The sequence below is a fragment of the Canis lupus genome, chromosome 19, assembly GCF_003254725.2.
Source record: "Canis lupus dingo isolate Sandy chromosome 19, ASM325472v2, whole genome shotgun sequence".
NCBI classification, from domain to species: Eukaryota; Metazoa; Chordata; class Mammalia; order Carnivora; family Canidae; genus Canis; species Canis lupus.
Genome location: NC_064261.1, coordinates 12,884,321 through 12,908,917, shown reverse-complemented (window position 1 = coordinate 12,908,917; position 24,597 = coordinate 12,884,321). Strand labels below are relative to the sequence as shown.

General features: G+C 39.7%; 1 protein-coding gene across 4 annotated transcripts in view; it reads left to right on the top strand.

Annotated features, from left to right (window-relative positions):
* The window catches only part of LOC112642782 (importin subunit alpha-8-like), a 110,505-nt gene extending 87,987 nt beyond the window's left edge, over nt 1–22,518 (top strand). For 3 of the 4 annotated variants that reach the window (XM_049097257.1, XM_025420601.3, XM_025420600.3), the window contains one exon: nt 35–3,857. In XM_049097257.1, the coding sequence (XP_048953214.1) occupies nt 37–900 (864 nt within the window). In that variant the 5' untranslated portion in view covers nt 35–36 and the 3' untranslated portion in view covers nt 901–3,857. Of the gene's footprint in view, nt 1–34; nt 3,858–21,500 lie in introns of those variants that run through there. The other variant, XR_004807013.2, reaches the window with a different exon arrangement.
* Nucleotides 22,519–24,597: the final 2,079 nt, after the last annotated feature.

The window sequence follows — 24,597 nt, the reverse complement described above, 5'->3', positions numbered from 1 at the left end:
CTCTCCAACATGAAACCCATCTTTTGCAAGACAGCCATGAAACAAATGTTGCCTGTCCTGTCCCACCTCCTGCAGCACCAAGACAGCGAGGTTCTCTCGGATACCTGCTGGGCCCTGTCCTACCTCACCAATGGCTGCAATGAGCGCATCGGCCAAGTGGTCAACACAGGGGTCCTGCCCAGGCTGGTCCAGCTTATGAGCAGCTCAGAGCTCAATGTCTTGACCCCTTCTCTCCGCACAATCGGGAACATCGTCACAGGAACGGATTACCAGACCCAGATGGCCATTGATGCGGGCATGCTGAACGTGCTACCCCAACTCCTGATGCACCCCAAGTCCTCCATCCAGGAGGAGGCAGCTTGGGCCTTGAGCAATGTGGCTGCAGGGCCCTGCCAACACATCCAGCGGCTGATCGCTTGCGGCATGCTGCCTCCCTTGGTGGCTCTGCTAAAAAATGGAGAATTTAAAGTCCAGAAAGAGGCTGTTTGGACCGTGGCTAACTTCACAACTGGAGGCACCATAGACCAGTTGATCCACCTTGTCCACTCTGGAGTCCAGGAACCACTGGTGAATCTGCTTACCATCCAAGACACCAAAATTGTTATCATCATCCTTGACGTTATCTCTTTTATCCTCCAGGTAGCAGAGAAGCTTTCAGAGAAGGAAAATCTGTGTCTTCTGATAGAAAAAATTGGTGGCATTGATAAAATTGAGGCTTTTCAACTTCATGAGAATCCTCAGTTTGTCCTGACTGCTTTGAACATTATCAAGAACCATTTTTGTGAGGGAGAAGAAAGTGGTGCAACATTACCAGCCCTGGACCAAGATAATGAATTCTTAAACCGCTTAACAAAAAAACACCAAGGCCCCATGACTTCTAAACAAAGGACCAAACCCTAATGGGTAACTGCTTTGAGAACCTTCTATGAATTGGCTTGGCATGGGTATAAAGCTTTTTAAACTAAATGTTAATAAAATTTTCAACACACACACACACAAAAAAAATTCTTCCCCACAAGTGGCTCATGTCTACATTTCCATGTTTGCTGAGTCTCCCTCTTGAAACATTCCCCCCCCCTCACCCCCTCACTGACTTGATCCCACGAGGCTCAGTAAAAGCCACATATTCTCCAGGAAGGCTTCTCCAGAATACATAGACCACCATCCCCACTGCCTCATATATCTTCCAAGGCCTCTGATGTATATTTTGCATATTTTGGACATTTGGCTATAACATTATAGCATCCCATTTATTAAATGTGTAGGTCTTATAACTTCAATACATCTGAGAGCACTTTAAGTATAGGTACTGTGTCAGATACCTAGCCCAAGTCTAGGAGCATGAAACTCAAGTTTAAGATTGTGAACACCTAAGTGTAGCTGCCTGAGTTCTTAACATGGTTTCATCTTTTCCTAGCTATGTAACAATGGGCAATTTACTTATCTTCTCTGAGCTTTTGTTTTCTTATTTGCAAATTTGGAACAACAATATTACCTGCCTCAGTTACTCACTAGTTAATATGAGTAAAGATCTAAATAGATCTTGGTACATAGTGTTCAAGAAGTGTTAGCTAATATTATTTCACTAGATTATTAGAATTAAATGAGGTAATTCATGTAAAACCCTCACCGCAGTGCCTGGCCTATGGTAAGTATTCAGTTAATATTAATCCTTGTTATTACTATTCTATTTAACAGGTGAGGAGGCTTTGTGGGGGGAATACGGCCATCATCATAATTATTGCCAAGTATTTAAAATTTATGAGGTAGCATTATAACAATCTCTCCTTTTTTAAAGATGAGGAAACTGAGGTTTGGAGAGGTTGAATAACTTGATGAGGTCACATAGCTAAGAAGTGATGAAGCAGATTTAAATGCTCAGGATGTCCTACTGCAAAATCTGTACATCTTAAACCTTATTCTGCTTCTGGTCCTGGACTAGGCAGTGTGGGAGAAATTCGATCTTGTAGTAAAAACAAACATGGAATTTGTGTCACATGGTCTTGGTCTTCATCCTGACTTTACCACTTACCTGGGTAGGATATTTAATCCTTTGGAGGTTATGTTTCCTTCCTTATCTGTAAGATGGAGACAACAATACCTCCTTCGTATGATTGTGGTGGGAATTAAAGAGGTAACATAAGTAAAGTCCCAGCACAAGGCCTGCCCTTTAGTAGGTATTCAGTACATTCTAGATTCAGTCTTCTTTATCTCCCTTTTGAAAATTTGAGCTCCAGTTTGTACTTTTTAGTCTGTTTAATTAGTCTGTGATATGAATTAAAATGCAACATAGTGACCAGAGAAGCAGCCTATAAGAGTCAGTATTCCATTGCCCTGACTTTGTGTTATAAATAACCAAACATGGCTGGTATTCATGACATGTGAACTCCTGGCACAGCTTATTCTCGACCACTGTCAATGCAGTGTTTCTAATTGATATAATTCTTTCTACAAGTTGGGGCATGTCCTCGGAGGGAAAGTCTTTGGCCTAGCAGGTGGGGGTGAGTAAAGAATTTGAGATTGCAAATATAGTCTGGGTTGGGACCACTTCCGTTGTGCATGTGAGGAACAGAGAATGCTGGGACTTTGAGCAGGCATTTGAGTAAGCCTTTTGAAGGTCACATCCCTCTGGATGAGTATGCCACTGGAATTTTCCAAGGATTGTTTTATTTTAGTCTTTGGACTGAGTTGATGGTGATATAATATGTGGTTGAAAATAGCATGAATAATTAAGTTAGAAGCAACATTAATGTCCCAAGATGCTAATAAAAACAGCTACTGGGAATTCATAGATAGGAATCCTTTCCCAAACTTGATTCCTAAGTGGGCACAAGTTATATGATACATTCCAACAGCTAGTGAGAGAAAACATCAGCCTCTTGTATATGCCCTAACCTTCAAGTAGACAGTATAGAGACTACACTTTCCTTTTCTTCCTTTTAAAATTTAATCAAGACGTGTTACATTACACAGAGTGGATGATCCCCTGTGACTTCACTGCTCCCTTTGAGGGAAAATTGCTGGACGGTACAGGCAGCAAAGACAGTCAGCACCTTGCGTTTCCATATGTTTTCCTGTTATGTTTCCTATTCTCAGCTCTCATTTCAAAGTTCTTTGTAATAGAATCCTATCCCATTTAATGGGATTAATTTTTTTTTTAAGAGAGGGTGTGTGTGTGTGGAGGGGCAGGAGAGAGAGAGAGAATCTTAAGCAGGCTCCACATCCAGCAGGGCTTGATCCCATAACCCTGAGATCATGACCTGAGGGGAAATCAAGAGTCAGATGCTTAACTGACGGAGTCACCCAGGTACCCTCATGGAAGTAGTAAAATTATTTCCTAACTATGTCCTGCTTAATAATCAGCATTAACATATTTAAAGTATTGCACATCTGTGATAGAATGAAAGCAGCTGATCATTGAGAATAAACCCTTAAGGAGTGCTTGGATGGTTCAGCAGGTTAAGCATCTGACTCTTGGCTTCAGCTCAGGTCCTGATCTCAGGCAATGAGATTGAGCCCCATGTCACTTCGGTGCTCAGTGGGGAATCTGCCTAAGAGTCTCTCTCTCTTTTTCCCTCTCCCCTGCTTGTTCTCTCTCTGCCTTTTAAATAAATAAGCAAATATTTTTTAAAAACAATAAAACCCTCAAAATAGCTATGTAAGAGACACGTGGGTGATTTTATTAGAGATAAAAATGTAGAACTCTGGGGGCCACCTGGGTGGCTCAGGTAGTTAAGCATCTGTCTTTAGTTTGGGTCATGATCCCAGGGTTCTGGGATTGAGCCCCATGTCAGGCTCCCTGCTTAGCAGGGGGTCTGTTTTTCCCTCTCTCTTGCCTCCCCCATTTGTGCTCTCTCTCTCACTCTGCTCTCTCAAATAAATAAATAAAATAAATAATAAATAAATAAATAAAATGTAGAACTCTGGACTTAGACTGAGTTCACATTCTTACTGTTTTACTTATTAGCTATGTCATCTTGGATAGGTTACTTAAGCTGTCTGAACCTCCTAGGGTGTTCATGAAGATTGAATCATTATAATATATAAAGCAATAACATAGTGCCTGGCATGGAGACCTCTCAATAAATAACAGCTTTTAAAAATTTTTGTACATATCAATATTACAATGGTCTGCAGAGTTGGACTCTTCAAGACGGAAATGAGATGGCATTTAAAAAGCCATTGAAGTTGAAACTGACTAAACATATCCTTTTGAAGAAACTTGCTTGTCTGTAAAGAAAATGGGTGGATGGAGGACCCTGGGACTCCTTTCATGCCCTCTGAATGGCTAGAACTACAAAGAAAAAAGAAATGGGAAACGTTGGTCGATGGTATTATCATCTCTAAAATCTCTAAACTTATGATCTGTGAAAAGATGACACCATGAAAGAGAAATTCAAGTTAGATTGGCTCAAACACCTACTTCGCAAAGTCTTCCATCTGTCTGTCCGTCTGTCCATCCATCTAATCCATCCCTCCCTCCATCCAGCCATCCAAACATTTGTTGATCACTCAACTAGATTTTAGAAACAACATTTTGCTGAGACTATAAAGACAAACAAAAAGAAGTTCCATCTCTTAAGATATTTACAGATTAGTAGGGGACACAGATAGAAAACAAATGGTTTTCAGGAATTTCTAGACTAGTAGAGGAGACAGATATGAAAATAAATGGTTTAAAAAATAATAGAAGAACATACAAAATACCAAGGGAACTCAGAGGAAGGTGTTGTCTTTATTTGGCTTTTACTGAATTCTAAGCAGTTTTTGTAAATATTGACGCATCACTGGAGTAATAACAACTTTTGAGAAAAATGGGGATACTCTCACATCAAATGCATGCATCTATTGTGTGGTATATTCTGACTTCAGAAATGAAAATGGGTAAAAACTTTGTATTTTGTATTTTGCCCTTACAGTTAACAGAAACTGGAAGACAGGATTTTAAAGGAGTCTCTTAGAGCACTCTTCTTCCGAAGTACCTTTCTATTGAGAGGCATATGAAGATTTAGGAAAGGTCTTACTGGAATTTAGTCTCTTGAACTATCAAAGATAATACTTCCTGATAGATGAGGTCTCACAAAGTGGTGTAGAGGAAGGTGGTAATTGAACTCAGACCTGGGAATAGGAAAACCATGAGTGCTGGCCTGAACTCTTACATTCCCAGCCTTAGTGAGTGACCCATGCCAGAGCCTGAAAGCAGCAGCCTGTACCTCACCTTTTCCACTCTCTTCTAAACAATGGGGCCCCCAACTCCAGGGTAGGAAGTCAATGCCTCAGAAATGATTAATCGATTCCAATCTTTTACCTATAAAGGGGCTTAGAAGAGCCAGTGGGCTCAAAGTCTTTGAGATAAACCACTGCTGGGCTCCTGCTGGGAAGTCATCAGGCCTGAGGCAGGATCTTCAGGTTACTTTGTAAAAACACATCCTTGTTGACTTCACAGTAAAACTTCAAAGGTGACAATCCAACAGTTGTGAGGATGGCTATATCCTTAAGAACTGTAAACAGAAACTGAAATAGGCTGGAGTCAGACAACTTTCTGGAGTGCAATTTAAACCTATGAGTATGTTGCTAATTTCACTGTAACTGTGTCACCGATGAAGAGTTCTCATCCTCTGAAGCATAAGAGGCACCTTGGCTTAACTGAGGAAACAGGGGCTTTAAATAGCTACTGGCTATTCTTTTATTTAGACAAAATAACTTTGGGTAAGTGGCTTCTATGAGCCTATAAAACTAGTGAGAACAATGTTTACTTCAGTGGTTGTCGTGTATATTAAACTATGTGAGAGTAGTCCAGAATAATGCCTGGCAAAAAAGAATTTACTTTTAGTTTTCTTGCCACATATGGCAATCAATTGCTAAATGATTCTCCAGTGATTCATTCTCAGGATATAACAAGAGTGAACATTTATTGAGTGTTTACTATGTGCAACATACTATACTGGCTGCTTTTCACATGTCGTTGAATCTACTCTTTATAATAAACCTTTGGGATAATAGTGTTATCCCTATTTTACAGAGAAGGAGACTAGGCTCAGACAGGGTCAGTAGTTTACCCAAGTTCAGTAGTTTACCCTAGCGTTAAGTCTAGAATTCTTTCCTAGGTGGTCTGACCCTGGAGCATATGTCTCTAACCACAGTATTTTGACCTATGTGGGCTTGATAAGTGAGGGCATCCAGAACTGTGGCATCCTCTCTTACATTCTAAGGATGACTGTCTGCTGTAATCAAGTGGGCAGTGAAGGGAGGGAGCAAGGCACCATTCTGGCATCTGATGGGTTTATAGATTTGTGAACATTAGGCACAGAATCCCAGGCAAGGAATTAGAATTTCCATTGCCTAATAAGTGGCTATATTCTATGACTTTAGGTATAGTATGAAGGGTGGGCAGAGACAGAGACCAGGTTATAGGAGGACTGTCCGTGATTACACAAGTGGTGGCTACCATGTAATTAGAAAAGCTAGGGAAGGATGGCATTGTTGAAGTCTTACACTATTCAGATACAAAGAGTGAATGAAAGGGGAGATACTATTGTCAATGATATCTCATGTGAACCCACAGGCTGATGAAATTTAGATTATATTACTCTTTAATTGTTTTTAACATTGTGGAGGTTCTCTCCTCGCTACATGGACTGCTGAGAAATGGTGGGTCTGGAAGCTCAAGGAGGCTGGTTCACTGTATCCACATAGTCTGAAGTTGTTACAAGGTCCTCAAAGTGGTTCCTCTGTTTGAAACTATGTTCTTAAAATTTTAAGATTTTTATCATCCTAACCTTTAGTTTGAGAAGGAGACTCAGTTTATTTCCTTTTCTTTTTTTTTTTTTAAGATTTTATTTATTTATTCATGACAGAGAGAGACTCAGGCAAAGGGAGAAGCAGGCTCCATTCTATGCAGGGAGCCTGATGTGGGATTCGATCCCAGGTCTCCAGGATCACACCCTGGGCCGAAGGTGGCGCTAAACCACTGGCCACCGGGGCTGCCCTGTTTTCTTTTTCTTAAACTAGAAGTTATTGTAGTAGTATTGAGTAATACCCAGGAAGTACCTGATCACACAGATATTAAATATCTACATAGACTTAATACCTTGCCAAATATGGGGTAGGGTAGGAAGGAAGTGGAAGCCACAATCCTGTCCTCAAGGATATATTAATTTTATTAAAGAGAAAACCAAAACACCACCAGCTAAGATTAATTGCTGTTTTAAGGAATAAGTTCACATCTAGCAAGTGGAGTTAATTGAAACACTTTATGAGGAAACTCATGAAATTTTACTGGCAAAATTATTTAAATGTTTACAGGTCTGAGCACTTGACATTTGGATGTGAGCCTAACTGAATGTTTATGAACAGAGAATGATGATTAATAATTATTTCTCTAAAAAGATTGAAAGGTTTAGGAGGCATGAGACAAGTCTCTTTTTAATTTTAGCACATTTCCTAATAGACTAGATTAGGAGGTAAATAATATGTAATACAAGTAGTAATTGAAACCCATTCATGATAATGAAGAGCAAATGGTGCTGGGTTGCTTCTGTGTCACCTCAGACAAGTCATTTGATATCTTTGGACTCAGGTAAGACATTTAAAAATATATAGAAAGCCTATTATTTTCCAGACATTTACTAAGAGATTTACATATGTCAGTCATATCATTTGGTTCTTACTAGAATTCAATGAAACTAGGTACTATTATAATCTGCATTTGAGCTCTGAGGAAGCTTTTGCTTCCAGAGAGGTAAATAAACCTGCCCAAGTTTGCACAGCTACTAACTGAAACACCTAGAGTTCAAAGCCTTGTGTCTCTGACTCCAAAGTTAATACTTTAATCACTCCTCCCATAAATTTTACAAGGATGGTGGTTGGGAGTGATGTAGGATTACTGTGTGTAGCAAACCTCAGAGATAAGGTTCAAAAATTATGAATAATGAGGATTTGATGTGACTTAGCTGTTTCTCTGGTCACCATTAACTCCCTTGCAAACATCCCAGATACAGGTGTTAAAGCTGATGCTTGAGCCCAGCCAGATATAGAGGACAGAGGAGACTTTCAACCCAAAAAGTGGAATCCAGTGGGAGGCTATCGCAGTTCTATGATGGACTATTTAGGTAGCCATGTCTCCTTCTGTGTCCTGTGGTCTTTTCAACTCAGATGGATTAAATCTTTGGCCAGAAGTATTTCTCTCAGCCTTTGGTATTTCTTAATTCAGTAGAGTATTTCATGAGCTTCAGAATTAGAGACATAATCAACATGTCTCAAAATCAATTCCCTCCTTCAGAGACCACTGACTAGTTTCTTTGCTTTTGGATTCTGTGGATTAAGTGTTACAGAAAATAGTTTGAATAAAAAATAGAATAAAAAATGTTTTTTATTCTACACTTTCTCTTTTTGTCATACTTCTTCCATCACATCCTCTAATGTACTTCTTTTCTCTTCCTTCTTGTCCTAGTCTTTCCCAGTGACGTCTGCGAAATGGTATTGAGTGATTTTTGTCAGTGTCATCCCTGTATTGAGCTGATTTCCTCATGGCCTCTTGAGTGAGACATGCTAGAAACGCTAAATATACTATGTGGGTATTTGGGCTTCTGATCTACATACTTGAAACCAGCAGTCCCTGGGCTCTTGTGGTTCATGCTGGTATTCAGGCCTGAATACAGATCAGACCTCCATATTCTTCAAGAAGTGTCAGCATTCATGAAAGTTGAATATGAGTGAGCGACTCTTATTTTTATAATTTCATTTAAATAATATAATTTATTATCATAAATTTACATGTTACTCTACTGTAAATTAAGCCATACTAGGCTTAGCTCCAAACACAAAGTATATCCCTTGTGAATATTATCCTTTTCATAGAGACTCTTGGGAGGGACATAAATTGTATTTTACATTTTAAGAAATCATTTATTTTCAGAGAATTCAGGGACTTGACCACTGTGATTACTTGTCCAGGCTTACGAAGATCCCACAAAGCAGGCAATATCAGGCTGGATGGCATAGTGCCGTTCATTTATTTATTCACTGTACATTTATTGAATGCTTCCCTGTTCTAGGCCCTGCTGCATGTTAGAGTTGCAGGGCAAATGGAAATAGAATCAGACTGATCCCTTGCCTATAAAATGTGTTACTTGAGCCCACACCAAAAGAGTCCAGGTGTTCAGAAGTAAAACCACTTAACAATAGACACATGGGAAAATGTCTTCTAACTAAATGGCTGATTCAACACTGAAGAGAGCTTTATGACAGAAGCAAAATATTGCCCACCAACACTTCAGCTGCTTTAGGGCCGCCTACTTCAGGTTGTCTGTCCAGGGCAACCTCCTACCTCTGAGAACTAGGGTTTTTTTCAGGTGCCACCACTCAGAGGGCCACAAGAGGGTGCTTTTCTCCTTTCAGGTTATGCTGTTTTGAAATGCAACTGCTCTTTGCACTGAGTTCCTTGGGTCCTGGGAAATTCAGTATATTCATCTGATTCTAGGGAAGAGAAAAGTGTAGCTTTGTAAATGTATGTTTATTTCAATAATGTCTGTGTCCCCCATTGAAATATAAGCTCTGTGGGGAAGGTCTTCTCTTTTTGCTCATCCCTCTTTTCTGTGGAATAGCTTTAAGTCCGGAACATACAAGGCCCAGATTATTTGTTAGTTTAAAGAACTGATCTTCACTGAGAGTTTTAGCTCAAAGTTTTCCTGTTGGTCCTCAGCTGCTTGAGTCTGGGGAACACTTTCCTGTTCCTTGAGCCTGCCACCATGACCCAGCCTTCTTCCCATCTTCTTATGAACATCTCTTCCTATCATCCCATCCTTAGAAAAGAGGAATGTCTCCAGTGATGCCTTCACCTGCTGGTCCTGGGAGGATATCTGGGAAGACACCTTCAACACAACCAGATCTCAGTTACCACTCACAGGGGTCAGCCTCTTCTGCAGGCTTATACTTAAGGGCATTGTTGATAGGTGCCACCTACTTCAGTTACTTTTAAATGAATATTTAAATAAATACTGATGCTGGAATAGAAACCACCCCAAAGTTGAGGGGAGCCTTTCTCTTATAACAGAGACTTATAATACTATCTCCTGAGAACATATATTTTCCATGTTTTTGAGAAGGAAATACATGTGTATCATGATGACTTTGGAGGAGAATAACTTTTGATACAAAGGAATCCTTTTGTTATGTGGTTTAGCATTGCTAGAGTAGCATAAAGAGCATGGACCTTGGCATCAGGTGGCCCTGTACAAAACCCCAAAATCTAAGTGTTCATCTTACTGGGTGTGTCTTTGGAGATATCACTTAACCTCTTTGAGTCTTAATTTCCTTGTCTATGAGGCTGGAAAATAATATATACTTCATAACTCTCTGAAGTGCAGACTTGCTTTAAGTTAGTTTATGAAGTCATCAGCTTTTATTCAACATCAAAATAAGAAATGGTGTTTGAAACTTGTATTTAAAATTCTATTTAAGGATATTGTTGAGGAAGTTGTTTTGTTCATCATGCAGCGTTTCTCTCCATTGTAGAAATTCTGATTTGGTCTTAATACCAAGAACAGCTTGCTCTGCTTTAATCTTATGGACTTGGTGATTTATATAACTGATTGGTTTTCCTTCTCCAAACTAGCTGCTAGAAAGCCTAAAGTCAAATGTGTGGTCTATCAGTATGTACACATTGTGTACGTATTGTGTGGTGTATTCATTTTTGGCCTCATACATGGCTTCACTTAGGCACTCGCCATTATATTGTATATTTTTTTTAAGTTTACTCTCACTTTTCATTTATGTTATGTGTTTTAAGTACTCTTATAAGCTGCTTTTTAGCCTTTTTGAAATGAGACAGGATAAAAATATTTCATTACTAAATAGAGAAGCAAACACTTATTTATTTATTTATTTAAAAGATTTTATTTAATTATTCATGAGAGACACAGAAAGAGAGGCAGAAGGAGAAGCAGGCTCCATGCTGGGACCCCCATGCAGGACTTGGTCCTTAGTCTCTGGGATCATGCCCTAAGCCAAGGCAGACACTCAACTGCTGAGCCACCAGGCATCCCAATTTGAATTTATTTTTTAAGTGATTTATTTATTTATTTGAGAGAGAGAGAGAGAGAGCATGCAAGTGAGGGGAGGGGCAGAGGGAGAGAATCTTCAGGCAGACTCCCCACTGAACACAGAGCCCTACGATGATGTGGGGGCTCAGTCTCACAACTCATGAAATCACAACCTGAGCGGAAACTAAGAATCCAGTGCTTAACCAACTGAGCCACCCAGGTCCCAGGAGCAAACACACTTAAAGCAATTTTCACAGTGATTGGCCTGTAATAGACATCTAACATAAAAATTAGTTTTATATCTTCTTGTAAATAAGTCTTTATTCTTTGTGAATCCAAGTTGGTCCCTCATGGATTATATTAGAAAGGGTATGGTAAAGAGATTCTTACATAGACAAAGTTCTCAAAATGGAGAGGTGTTACTGAATTAGATGGTAGTAGGTAAAACTGTAGAACAAGCTGAGAACCCAAATAGTCCAATCTCTGTGGTGGAGTTTCCTGTAAATAAGCCAGCCTAGACCAAAAATAATTTAAAAGTGATTTCAATTTTTACTTGAGTCTCTCAAAGCACATTAAAGGGAAACTTGTTCTTATCCACCAGCCACTTACGATAAAATTTTGCTACTTTTCCTTTCCAATTCTCTTTTTCTCTACCTCCCAACATATCTACTGACAATTAAATTTATCCCTTCTGTCCCCACCCCCCAGCTCTCTGTCATGTAGACTGGCCAAGCTTCTCTGGTTAGTTTCCTAGTTTTCTCATACTTCTGTGGACTTATTTCCCGCTACTCACTTCCTGATTCTGTATCATAAAAGATTTATGAACTAGGCTGACAAAGACAATTCTTTTGCTTGCGGGTGGGTTGAGGAATTCTCACATGTTAATAAATTTTCTCTGTCATTTAGAAAATAAAGGGTGATTAATGTGTGGGTAGAAAAGGAGAAAACTCTGGAATGTGGCTCTACCTCAGGAATACACTCAGGCATGTTGGGGCACACGTCTGAGTTTCATTCTTCTGGTCCTGCCTCTACTCAAGTTTCTCTTGTCCCAGGATAAGGAACTTTATGGTGTCTATAACCTGGGAGTAGGGTCATAATATCCTTATGTTGGTTGGGGCTGATGATATTGGTGCAGAGTCAGGGGATAATAACAGGGAAGAAATGATCCATCCCACTCTTAGTTTCCTCTGAGTGTGTGGAAATGGCCACCCAAGATTGTTCTTCCTCTGGGTGGAGAAAAGCTCAGATTTATTACACCTAATTTGCTAATGGAAAATGGAGGCATCCATACACTAGTTATTTTCTTGCTCCAAGTAAATAGTATGTCAACTTATTGTAAGCCTATATGCTTATGTATCTGTTATGTATCTGATACTTTAGGTTAGCTGATCCAGTCTCTGAATTAAGGACCAAAGTTGAAGAGAATCAGAATGAGAGCTAGGCCAAGTCAGAAAATTGAGCCACAGAAATATTGACCCAGTACCACAAGGTTAATTAATTAATATGATCATTCTGAATCAAACTGATGGGTTTTCCTCCTTATTTTAGATCACATTCTTTTCTTCAGTGAATATTTATTGAGTGCCTACTTGCCAATTCTGCTAAGTGGTGAAGACATTAAGATGAAAAGACACTGGCCCCTGCCCTCCAGGAACTATAGCATAGATAATGTTCAGTGCCATAATTGAGATATAAACCGAATGTCACGGGAATGTAGAAGGAGAGACTAACTCAATTTGGTAGTGTTAGGGAGGAGAGAACACTGAAGCTAGAATTTAAGGATCAAGAGACATTTGCTCATTTGCTGGGGTTATATTTACCAGATTTTAGTTTGATCACACTATCTCATAAATATTAGAAAACAAGTCTGGCCAAATGTGGTCTTACCATTTGGCTTTTTAGGTCCTGTAATTAGCGACAGTCCATAGTAGTATCTCTAGCATCTCTGGAATGTATTTCTGAGCTGAAGAATTTAAAAGATGTCATACATAGTCAGAGATAAGCCACATCCTTGAGGCTTAGTGGATGAATGCTCTGGTACTTTGTTAATGAGTCTTATGGGAGACTTTCACTTGGGCCACCCAGTATTTACTTCCTATGGCAATAACACTATGTAAAATATATATTCTGATGGAGAAAGATGATCATTCTGAAACATGAATATAGAAGCTTAGGTCTGGGCTGAGTGGACAGAAGTTGCTGTCATTGGGGGGTATTAGAGATGAGGACTCTGTAATGCAGTGGGGATTCCCTTCAAGCAGGGGTAGCAAGGTTGTTGGATTACAGCTTGAAACTAGAGATCTTGTTTGGTGCTTGCATCAGAATTACCACCAAGGAGGCACCATTGCTCTGGCTTTTCTTAGCACTCCAACACCTTTCTTTCCATTCTTTAGAAATAAACTCTGATTTAGAGCTTTGTATTTCTTTCCTAGTGTTTGTTATAAAAGTGACCATTAAATACAAGGTTTTAGTGACTAAAACAGTTGGAGGCCACAGCCAGGCTGACAGCTTTAGGAGAGAGTTTATTTTCCATTTTTTTCCCTCTAGCCTGGCTTCAGCTTTAAATTAGATTGTAATAATCATAACGAAGCTCCTCCCTGCCTTAGTTGAGAGCATACTGAAGACCTGGAATCTTTCTAGGACTTTATTTATGACAGAATTCCACATCATTTTAGAGCTTTCATCTTCTATGTTGCTCAGCACTTTATGGGCCTTTGTTTTCTATAGCATTTTAGAAACCATGGTTCAAAGCCATAAAATTCTCTAGGGCACTAGAAAGATCTTTAGGGAAAGCAAGCTCCCTCCCCCCATCCCTGGCCCTTGTCTTTGTTGTTATAGCTCTTACTGTGTTAATACTGGAATACACAGTAAGGTGGGTTAGCAAAGGTATTGGTTCTGGAGCCTTATTATCTGGGTGTATTTCCAGATAATTATCTGGGTATATACCAGCTGCTTGACCTTAGACATCTTACTAAACATTTCTTTTCTGTAGTTTTCTCAGCTGTAAAGAGAGAACAATGGTAGTACCAATTCTGAAGGATGTTGGGAGGAATCAATGAGTTAGAATAACTTAAAGCACTTAGAACATTTCTTTGCAGTGACAAATGCTTAACATTTATTAGCTGTTGTTATTAGCTGAGAAGTTTGTAATTTGTATAACGTAATTGATGAGACTGAATGGTCTAGTAGTCATCAAATAATTATACTCTAGTTGGTTTGTGTGTACATGCTTGCTAATAGTATGGTGAGAGAATTTTAAACTCTAGACAACTATACTCAATTGGTTGCTACTTTCCCATAATTTCCTACAATAAGAGGAGCTTAGAGCATTGGGTTTGTTTGATTTGAGCTAGTAACAGCATGGAGTTTAGAGTCAGAGAATATAGTCAAGTACCAATTCTTTTTTTTTTTAAAGATTTTATTTATTCATGAGAGACAGAGAGAGAGAGGCAGAGGGAGAAGCAGGCTTCATGCAGGGGGCCCGACATGGGACTCGATCCCGGGACTTCAGGATCATGCCCTGGGCGTGAAGGCAGGCGTTAAACCGCTGAGCCACACAGGGATCCCCTCAAGTACCAATTCTGTTACTTGTGTAGCCTTTTGGTGGTTTAGTTCCCTCATCTACAAAATAGAGATTATGTCTCACAAGATCATTATAAGGATAATGAATGTGAATATTTGGAACACATACCAAATACTCAAAATGATTGTAGAGGGGGTTAGGAGGAGGGATTGGCTGACTGTGGGTCAGTTCTGTTTATGATTAGTTCCCTGGTAACAAGTGATGGGGATGGGAATTTGCTCAGAGCATTAGGCATCCAACAGCAAAGGGGAATCACTCAGTCCTTTTAAACTTCAAGAGTGTTGGGAGAAGTTACAAAACCAAGAAGGGCAAATGCATTGTGTTGCTGTTGTATTACAAACGTAAGTGTGAGAGTGGACAGTTTAGTTCAGATGAGTCATTTTGCATGTGTCCTGTCTTGTCCAGGAATTCTATTTGCGTAAGATGTGCAACATAGGCCAAGAGAAGATGATGAAGGACCCAGTCTTTCTTCTTAACTGTTGGAAATAGTGACATTGGTTGTACTCTCCTGGGGTTTATTCATTGTTATAAGATTCTCAAATTTTAGTGGATGTAAAACTCAAGGAGGGGGCTTATTTAAAGTGTACTTTCCAAAGGCTAATCCCCAAAATTCCATTTTGGTAGGCTGTCAATGTGGCCTGGCAATCTGCTAGCTTGGGGGCTTTCTCTGTGCTTTTGATGGTGGCTAGAAGACTACACTTTAGGAAAGACAACTTCAGTGAGACTGGGCAGAGTAAATTCCCTTGTAGAAGGCAGCTGCCCCATCCACTGGCCTTTTTCCCAGCATGATGGTTTGCCTCTGAAAAAGCAGAAACAAAAAAGCCAGTTTTGCTTTATTATGAGCCAAAGCACTATTTAATAACCTATGCTAATTGTTTCTCACAACACTTCATGGAAGACAATATTAATTCCATTTGACACAAGAGGAATGAGGGACACAAGGAGGATTTCTTTAGGGGTGCAGTATGGTTTGGTGCAAGCGTGAGTTATAGGCAAACATTACACAGGTCCTTCAATTTGTCCCCAGCCATCTGGGTATTGCTAAACACATCTGTTCCTTCTCCTGGAGAGGATGCTCCACTGCTGCCGCACGATTTAAATTATGTCAAGAGAGGGGGCTCCATTTGTCCATTTCTCTGGTTCACAGGGATGGCTCAGGGGAGCCTTGGTGTTGCTGTGATTGGCATTTGTTCAGGGCCTGGGTACTTAACTCTGAATTTTGATTTGGGCATTTGCCAGGTACAATATTCTGCCAAGGCCTTCCCAGTCTGTTCTGTGCTGTTTTGCTCCTGAAGATTTACAGCTAGTGAAGGGATAAAGAAAGGTCACTGCGAGAGGCAGCAGCATGTGGTGGTGACTCATGGTCTGGCCCTGGTGTGGAGCCAGTTTGGGTGGAACGCTTGAGTGGTTGCTGTGCTTGTTTTCACGTGGCTCTCTGCCATGGCCCTGCAGGAAGCAGTTTCTCTCCTGTTGCTGGTTAGAGGGAAGGCCTGGTCATTCTCCCCATGCCTGCTGTTATGGACTCGGGTCAGGCCAATGAAGCCTGGTGGCCATTTTACAAAGAATCCCACAGGGTAGGGGCTCAGGAGCTCAGGAGACAGTGGGATGGGCCAGTCCTGGGAAGGGTCAGATCTTAGCTACCAGCCACAGCTACCAGCTAAGGGCACATTGACAGCAGGGGCTAAAGGAAGTTGGGAGATGCTGGTAAGCATGGATTTCTGGCAAGCAGAGTTTCTCAGTTTTGGCACTATTGACATTTTGGACCAGATAGGTCTTTGTTGTGGGAGGGAGTGGCTGTGCTGTGCATTATAGGATGGTTAGCAGCATCCCTGGCTTCTGCCCACTAGATGTCAGTAGCACACCCTGATGCCTTCCCATTACCACTCGCTCTCCCCCTCCCACCCCGCCGCCATTAAAGCAACCAACAAGTCTATAGACGTTTGTCCAAAGTCCTTTGGAGGCAAAAAATAACCCTCAGTTGAGAACCACTGTAGTATAGTTGAGTCCCCAGTGTGTACCCAAGGTTAAGAAGAACGATTCTCCATCATTTTATCCTTTTTCATCATTATCACCTTATCTTTCTTCATCATTATCACCATCATCATTATCAAATTTATTGAACACTTACCATGTGAGAGGTACTGTATTTTGCATCTCAAATTCCACACAACAATTCTAGGATGAAGAAGCTCTTATTGGTCCCACTTTATGGATGAGAGAACTGAAGTTTACAAAAGTAAACAAAAACTGAAGTTACAAAAGTAACTTGGCCGAGTTCAAACAGGTGATATTTGGGACTCAAGCCCAGGTATAGATGCCTCTTGCTCACCCTGTTGCCATGTATAGAGCCATAGTATGGGAGAAAACCTGAGATGCAGGACAAAAGCTGGCATGCAGCATAATGGGGCTGCCAGCTGGAGGCAGAGCCTCTAATTCAGGGCTGGAATTCAGGAATATAGCTATAAATCCTGTGGAAATAATTAAGGGCTTAGATGAACTTGAATACCAGGTAGGTGATTCAGATTGAGATCCAGCTACTTGAAATGAGATGTAGGTTGGGGGTTGATCACAGATAAATCTCTACCTATGCCCAACTGTTCTCCTATCTGTTTGTGGTACCTGACTCCTGAGATATACCTGATATGAGCCCAAATGTGTCTTTTTCATTCAAATACTGTTCATTGGACTGTAGCTTCTCATTTTAACTTCCATTCATTCCTTTGGTGCCCGCCCTTCTTTTTTCTGCTTTTTCTACTTACTCTCAGCTGCCTTGTGTTGGGGACATGTCTGTTGGAATGAATGGACAACAGGAGGTTGCTGATCACCTCTGGCACACTAAAGACCCTATAACATGACAACTGAACTGGTGTGATCTCTGGTTTATATAAAATACTTGTAGCTTGTAGGACTGATGATTCTGCACTGAATGCAAATAGTCAGAGCCAATCCTGGGAAAGTTTGTTTGGCAACAACTGCATTTTTTAAAGGAAGGGCCAGGGTTTCCAATTTTGTGGTTTTATCTATCAGGAGCACCATACCAAGGTGAGGAAAATGTACTTGAAACCAAATTGAGCCTCTCCAATGGGTCCTTTAAGGAAATTTTTTCATTAACGGGGCAGCAGAAAAGATTTTGAAATGCACAGTTGTTTTGTAGTCTGCCTAATACCTAGAACCAAATGGTCTTTGCTTTGAAAATGACATTATCAGAGGGGACATGATGAGATGAGCACTGGGTGTTATACTAGATGTTGGCAAATTGAATTTAAATAAATTTTTTTTAATGACATTATCAGCACCAGCTTCAATTACAGGGATTTCTCTATCCACACCCAATTAATTAGTACTTAAACTCATGCCCAATTTGAAAACTGTGAGTACAGTTGGAAAAGGGAGAAGCCCAACAAAGTTGCACAGGGCCTACCTGGGATTGATGGTAGTTTGGGGGTTTCTGCTACCCATGAGCCTGGTAGATACTGCTGTCCCATCAAGCCTCCTCAGTATGTTAAGGTGTATATTTAATAGTCACTACATAGGCTTCAGTGTCCCTGTAAGACTGTGAAATTATCTCTGTAGTTTCCTTGTCTGTTGAATTCCCTTTGTCTTTCCCTGATGGTCTTGCCCTTTCTAGAGGATATTGTAGTTGCTATTTGCTGGTTCAATGAGGTGTCATTTGAAGGAACATCATAAAACAGCAAGGCTGCTCAGTGGAAATGTCTGACTTTTGCTCACTCTGTTGTTATCTTTAACATATTAGATATATTCAAAATCAGAAAAATAACACATATTTAAAAATTAGGAAAATACATATTTATTGACAAATTAGAAAATACAAAAAACAAAGAAAATGAAAAGGAAAATTACTTTGTAATATCACAACTCAGATATAGTCACTGTTAACATTTTAGCTGTATCCTTGTGTTTTTGTTTTGGTTCTTATAAAGGGGGTGGATAGAAGAAATTACTATAAGACATGTAGCATGTTCTTAATAAGAATATTTAAAATGATGCTTACATAGATCTTCTGATTTCTTGATAAATGATTCCTGATAATTTTCAAAGATATGGATGGTTTTAAAAATTGAAAAAGAAGGGCAGCCCGGGTGGCTCAGTGGTTTAGAGCCACCTTCAGCTCAGGGCGTGATCCTGGGGACCAGGGATTGAGTCCCATGTCGGGCTCCCTGCATGGAGCCTGCTTCTCCCTCTCCCTCTGCCTGTGTCTCTGTCTCTGTCTCTTGTGAATAAATAAATAAAATCTTCAAAAAAATTTGAAAAAGAAATGCTAGGGGCGCCTGGGTGGCTCAGTCAGGTTAGTGTCTGCCTGCAGCTCAGGTCATGGTCTCAGAGTCCTAGGATTGAGCCCCATGTCAGGCTCCCTGCTCAGCAGAGAAGTCTGCTTCTCTCTCCCTCTGCTCCTCCCCCTAGCTTGTGCTCTCTCTCTCTCTCAAATTAATAAATAACATTTTTAAAGAAAAAAAAGAAATGCCATATTTTTCTCCTTGCTGATGAAGGGTATATCTACAAGATAGTGTGTATACATGCAAGAGTGTGTTTGTGTATGTGTGTGTGTATGTGTGTGTGTAAATGGACTGTCTGTGGTTCCTGAAAAAGAAATTCTGTTGCTGGATTTGCTGACTCACTGCCAAGCCCTGCTGTAGGCAGGGAGCAGATTCTGAGTTATTCAAGCCAAACATTTGGCCCTCATGGTTTATTGGCCACTGTGACAGACTTCTCCTCACACCTCACCTCCTCACGTCTTCCTTGTTGGCATGTGGGCATATCTGGCATTTTGTTCATTTTGCCTCCTCATCTCCTCCTATTTCTTTCAGTTACTCTTTAGCATGTCTCAAATTTATACTAGTACCACCCCAACTCCCTAATGCACAATGTTAGAAATACCCAGACATTTCCTTCCTGAGGTCACTTCAGGAATTTGCTGTCTCCTTCTAAGACCTTATTTGTTCATATGTGTGCCTTTTCAGGACTCCTGTGCTATAATGAGAAGTCCTCAAGGGAGGCAGCTTTAGTTACCTTCATTTGTTCACAGTCACTCATGGAGAGATTCTCCATTTTCTTTCCTAGCCCAAAGTAAGATCAGGATATACAACTGAACTCAAGTTTTGTGAAGTCCTGAGGTGGACAGGCTTGGTGATGTGAAGGAGAGAAACTGTACAACCTCATTGGATAATTCCTTACCATACTGGATAAAAGATCATTTTGTACAGACTGGCATGACCAGCAGTACTATCACTGAAAGGATGCATCCTAGGACCATAATTTTAAAAAGCTAAAAAAAAAAAATGTTTAGCTTTAGTTGGCAAAGAACTTGACACTGGGGAAGTTACTGTAGCCTGCCATAAAGCATCACAATGTATTAACATGACATGAGATGGCAGGGCTGTATATGAAGAGCTTGTTTTTTTCAGTTCCATGGTATTTCTTCCCCTTCCAGTTAGTTTTTTTGGTTTACTTTTTGAAAAGTTTAGAAAGAATCCTTAGCTAGAAAGAGTCTAACAATAATTGGTTTCTAAGTTCCAATAATTGCCATTCTAAACATTGATCACATAGTCACTCAATTAAACCTTAAAAAAAAAAAAAACCCATGAGAGGATCAGTCACCCTCGTTTTACAGATATAGACATAATATGGACTTTAAGAAACCTACCCAGTCAAGCAGTATCCACGTTCAGGCCAAGAGTCTGCCCTCAGCTTCCTCTTTTAAGAAATCAGGAGATAAGACTCCTGATTAAAAAAAGTCTGAGTGGTCCTCAATTCTTGGGTGTAGCTATGAGAGAAATGCAATTTGCCTCAAAGGAAATCCAGACTCGGTTTTGCATTTAGCTCTTCTTTTGGTCTTGATTCTGCTTCCTCTGTAGGAAAGAATTGTTCTTCTACAGCAGGGCCATTGTTATAACAGAGACAATTACTTTCAGGCAGCTGATCTCATTGAGGCAATTCTACTTAGTGATAAAGACATTTGTTATAACGTACACAAGAAAAGATTTAAGAGAGGGCAATACAGAGAAATGGAAACACTCTTCAGTTAGGAAGGAAACTTCCATAGTCCATATTTCCAAGGAAAGTTCATACTCTATAGAGCAGGGACATGTATAAAAGCAGAGAGAATATGGTTCTGAGGATGAAGCACTAAATTGGCTGAGGGAAACCTCTCTTTTCTGCTGATTTGCCACATGTTCCCAGCAAGTCATTTGGCCATTTTAGACTTCCATTTCTTTGATGAGGTTGCTATGGTAAGGCCTGAAGAATCACCTGTAAAACTCTCTGCAAGTAGTGATTTCTGATGATCTCATTTAATCTCAGGAAGTGAGGTTTCTCAGCATCTCATGTGTCTGTAAGTCTGCTGGGAGTCCTGCAGCCCTAGCTGCTACTGGTTGAGCAGTACTTTCTGTGGTCTGATTCTATATGATGGTCTGATTCCAGCAGTGCAGGGATCTGGGTGTGCAGAGAAACTTCTCCAGGTGGGAAGGCTACTGTTGACCAAAGCAACACAGATCTTTCACTGTTCTTGTTCTGATGATGTTATCAACTGAAATTGAGTTCTTTGTGATAGTGATGATAGTGAACATGGAGGATGGGACAGTGGTGTTGACTTTGTGTTCACCCATCATTACTAATAAAATAACTTACTTCATGAGATACTGAGATATTGTATAAGGGACTATGCATATATTTGCAAAACTAACTCTGTTCTAGATGTTAAAATGTACTTGGGACTAACTTTCTGATTATTTACTTCCCAGAGCAAAGTCCATCCCTTTCCCTCTTTTCCTATAAATAGGTAAACAGTACTCACAGTCATGTTCTAGTCTTAGAAAAAAAATATTTAAGCTGAGATTTCTTCTCTCATTCTTTTACAGTGTCTTTGTTTTCTGGCTTTTGTTTCCTGCATTCCACGACTCACTCTGGTCTCTGTTTCTGACCTTTATGGGAGTGCCTCAAGACTCAATTTCCTTTAAGTGATATCATCATTCCATAAATGTCTAGGCAACATGCCTAGGAGAAGAGCAAATCTTTGCCTTGACATTGGAGAAGCTGAGCCCAGATATGGTGCTGAGGTTCAAGAGCAGGAGATGATGCCAGAATGGAAGACTGAAGTCAGACTGGGAAAAAATATCACATTAAGGGGGTTAGATTTTAAGCTGTAAAATACCAAGAAGTTCACAGAAGTTTTATACAGACAACACACACACACACACACACACACACACACACATGGATTCAGGCATCTTATTTAATAAGGTTTCATTTATAGTTCAATACAAATGTTTGATAATCTCCAATTTCGTATTAGGCTACCAAATTTCAAGGTAGGTGATTGGGATACAAAGACGGGTAAAACATGGTTCTTGCTTTCGATGAGGAATCTGAATTACATCATGACAAATAATAATATAGGAAGATTTCAAATTAAATGCTTAGTCTTCAGGCTAACAGAAGATTTTAGATAGAAGAAGAATAATTTTTTTAATTAAATAAAAATAACTGTTGGCGATGAAGGTAAATTAGAGAGAAGAAACTGGTAAAGTGTTAATTATAAATTTCCATTCATTGTTGATCCTCTTCATTGTTACAATATTTGCTTTCAACTTTGGGATCCTTTTGATACACACTTTGGGAAATGCTACTCTTTTGATTTCTTTCTAACACCCTGTAGCTAACACCCACTTAGACAGAAAAAACAAAATGATGATACCAAGAAGAGTCATGGCCAGATTTGCTTTACATACCAAGGATTCTTGCCTATTTCCAAATGTTCTGGGTGGATGTAGATTATTTGGAGATAGTCCAGCTAAAACTTCTTACGAATAAAAAATGTTGCTATAATTAAAATCTTTCAGGCCCAAGTTACCTTTTTCCAATAATTCACTTGTGATTTATACTTGGAGACATGTATAATATCAAATTACCTAAGTGGGGAGGTGGAAGGGAAAGAAAACTAAGCTCTGTTGTAAGGATCAGTTGTCAGAATATTGCTGACTTCATAAACCACTCAGGCTTTTTTTTTCCAGGCCAACACTTGATGTATTTATAGCCTTGTAATTTGGTTACCTATCACTTAGCTTATATGTGAGTCACCCATGAAATATATGCACAGGGACCAGAGGTACTAATTACAAAGGTAGAGTGCAGGTGGGAGGGCCCTGTTAAGACCCCTGTTTAACAACAGTGGCAAATTGTAGGGAAAGGATCATTTATCATTAAATGGCATTAAGACTAAAATGACAGAGCTTTTGAGTCAGGCTTTAGAGAGCTATTCAGCTTTGCTCCTGTCAAGCTGAGCTTCCTTTCTTAGAGTCACAGTTTTCCAGTTTGATGTGGTATGTTTGTTTCATGGAACAGAGGGAGGCAGCAGGGAGAGAATCACAGTGGGAAGGATGGTAAGGGAGGCTGTGGGAGAGGGAATTAGCTATTTGAGTAGAGTCATTTGTGGTGACTTAATTTTGCTTCAGAAGGGATATTTGGACCTGTCAAATTACTTTTTATTTATTTATTTTTAAGCTTCCACATTATTCTTTTCCTGGAATGACTTTTCATTCCTGAATCTACCTGGTTGAAATCTTTTTTTTTTTTTTTTTAAATTGAAGTATGGTTGATACACACTGTCACTTTTGTTTCAGGTGTACAACATAGTGATTTGACAATGCTTATGCTATGCTCACAACAAATGTAGATAACGTAAGTCATCATACAACGCTTACAGTATCATTGAAACATATTTCCTGTGCTGTACCTTTTTTCCCTGTGACTTATTCATTGCATAACCAAGTCCTGTAGCTTCCATCCCCTTCACCCATTTTGCCCATCCTCCTGCTCCTTTTCCCTCTAGCAACTATCAGTTCTCTGTATTTATAAATCTGATTCTGCTTTTAGTTTATTTGTCTGTTACCCTTTAGGTCTATCCATGTTGTCACAAATGGCAAGATCTCATCCTTTTCCTATGGCTGAGTAATATCTTCCTTATCCATTTGTCTATTGATGGATATGTGGGCTGCTTTTATATCTTGGCTATTGGAAATAATATCACAGTAAACATAGGGGTGCATATATCTTTTTGAATTAATTTTTTCTTTTTCTTCAGGTAAATACTCATTAGTGGAATTACTGGACCATGGGATAGTTCTATTTTTAATTTTTTGAGGAAACTTCATACTATTTTTGATGGCGGCTACACCAATTTACATTCCCACAAGCAGGGCACTAGGGTTCCTTTTTTCTCCACATCCTTGCCAACACTTTTTATTTCTTGTCTTTGGAATTCTAGCTACTACCTCGTAAAACCCTGTCCATCTCTCAAAATCCATTTAAAAAGTGACTCCCTCTGTGGAAACTCAGGTCTTATATTGTCTTTTACTTGTATACTAGCATATTAAATTCAAATCAAAGGTGTTATATTTGGGAGTAAGAAAAATTTCATGCTAAAAAGTGAACACATTGTCCTGTATCAAACAAATGTATATGTAAGGTTATTTTATTGATTATTTATAAAGTTTTCTTCTGGTAAAATTGTAATTTCCACCTAGCATGAAGAGGAATGAGTTACTTACTTTCAGGACAGATGGCATACTTTCCTCCCCCTATGCTTGTCCTTACACAGAAAAAAAAAAAGAACCAGATGTTGGGGAACTTTCTTAAATAAAGTTATGCATTCAAGAGCCAACTAGACCTTGAAAATTAATTCATTCTGCTCTGAATTTGTATGCAGTGTTTTATTTCTCAATTTAACTGTCTCAGTGGTCCATTTCAGCTGTGGAAACCTACCTTGGAGATGTTTTGGCCGCAAACAAACTCAAAACTAGATTAATTACTAAGTTACAAATAGTGAGCAACTGTACTTAAAAGCAAGCTCAACACAAAATAATGTTTTCATGCAGTTGAAAAGACACACTCCAAACCTCCTTTTGGAGTTTGGGTAGCTGCTAAACCAGTGCAGGGGGAGAATTCCCTAATGGTGTT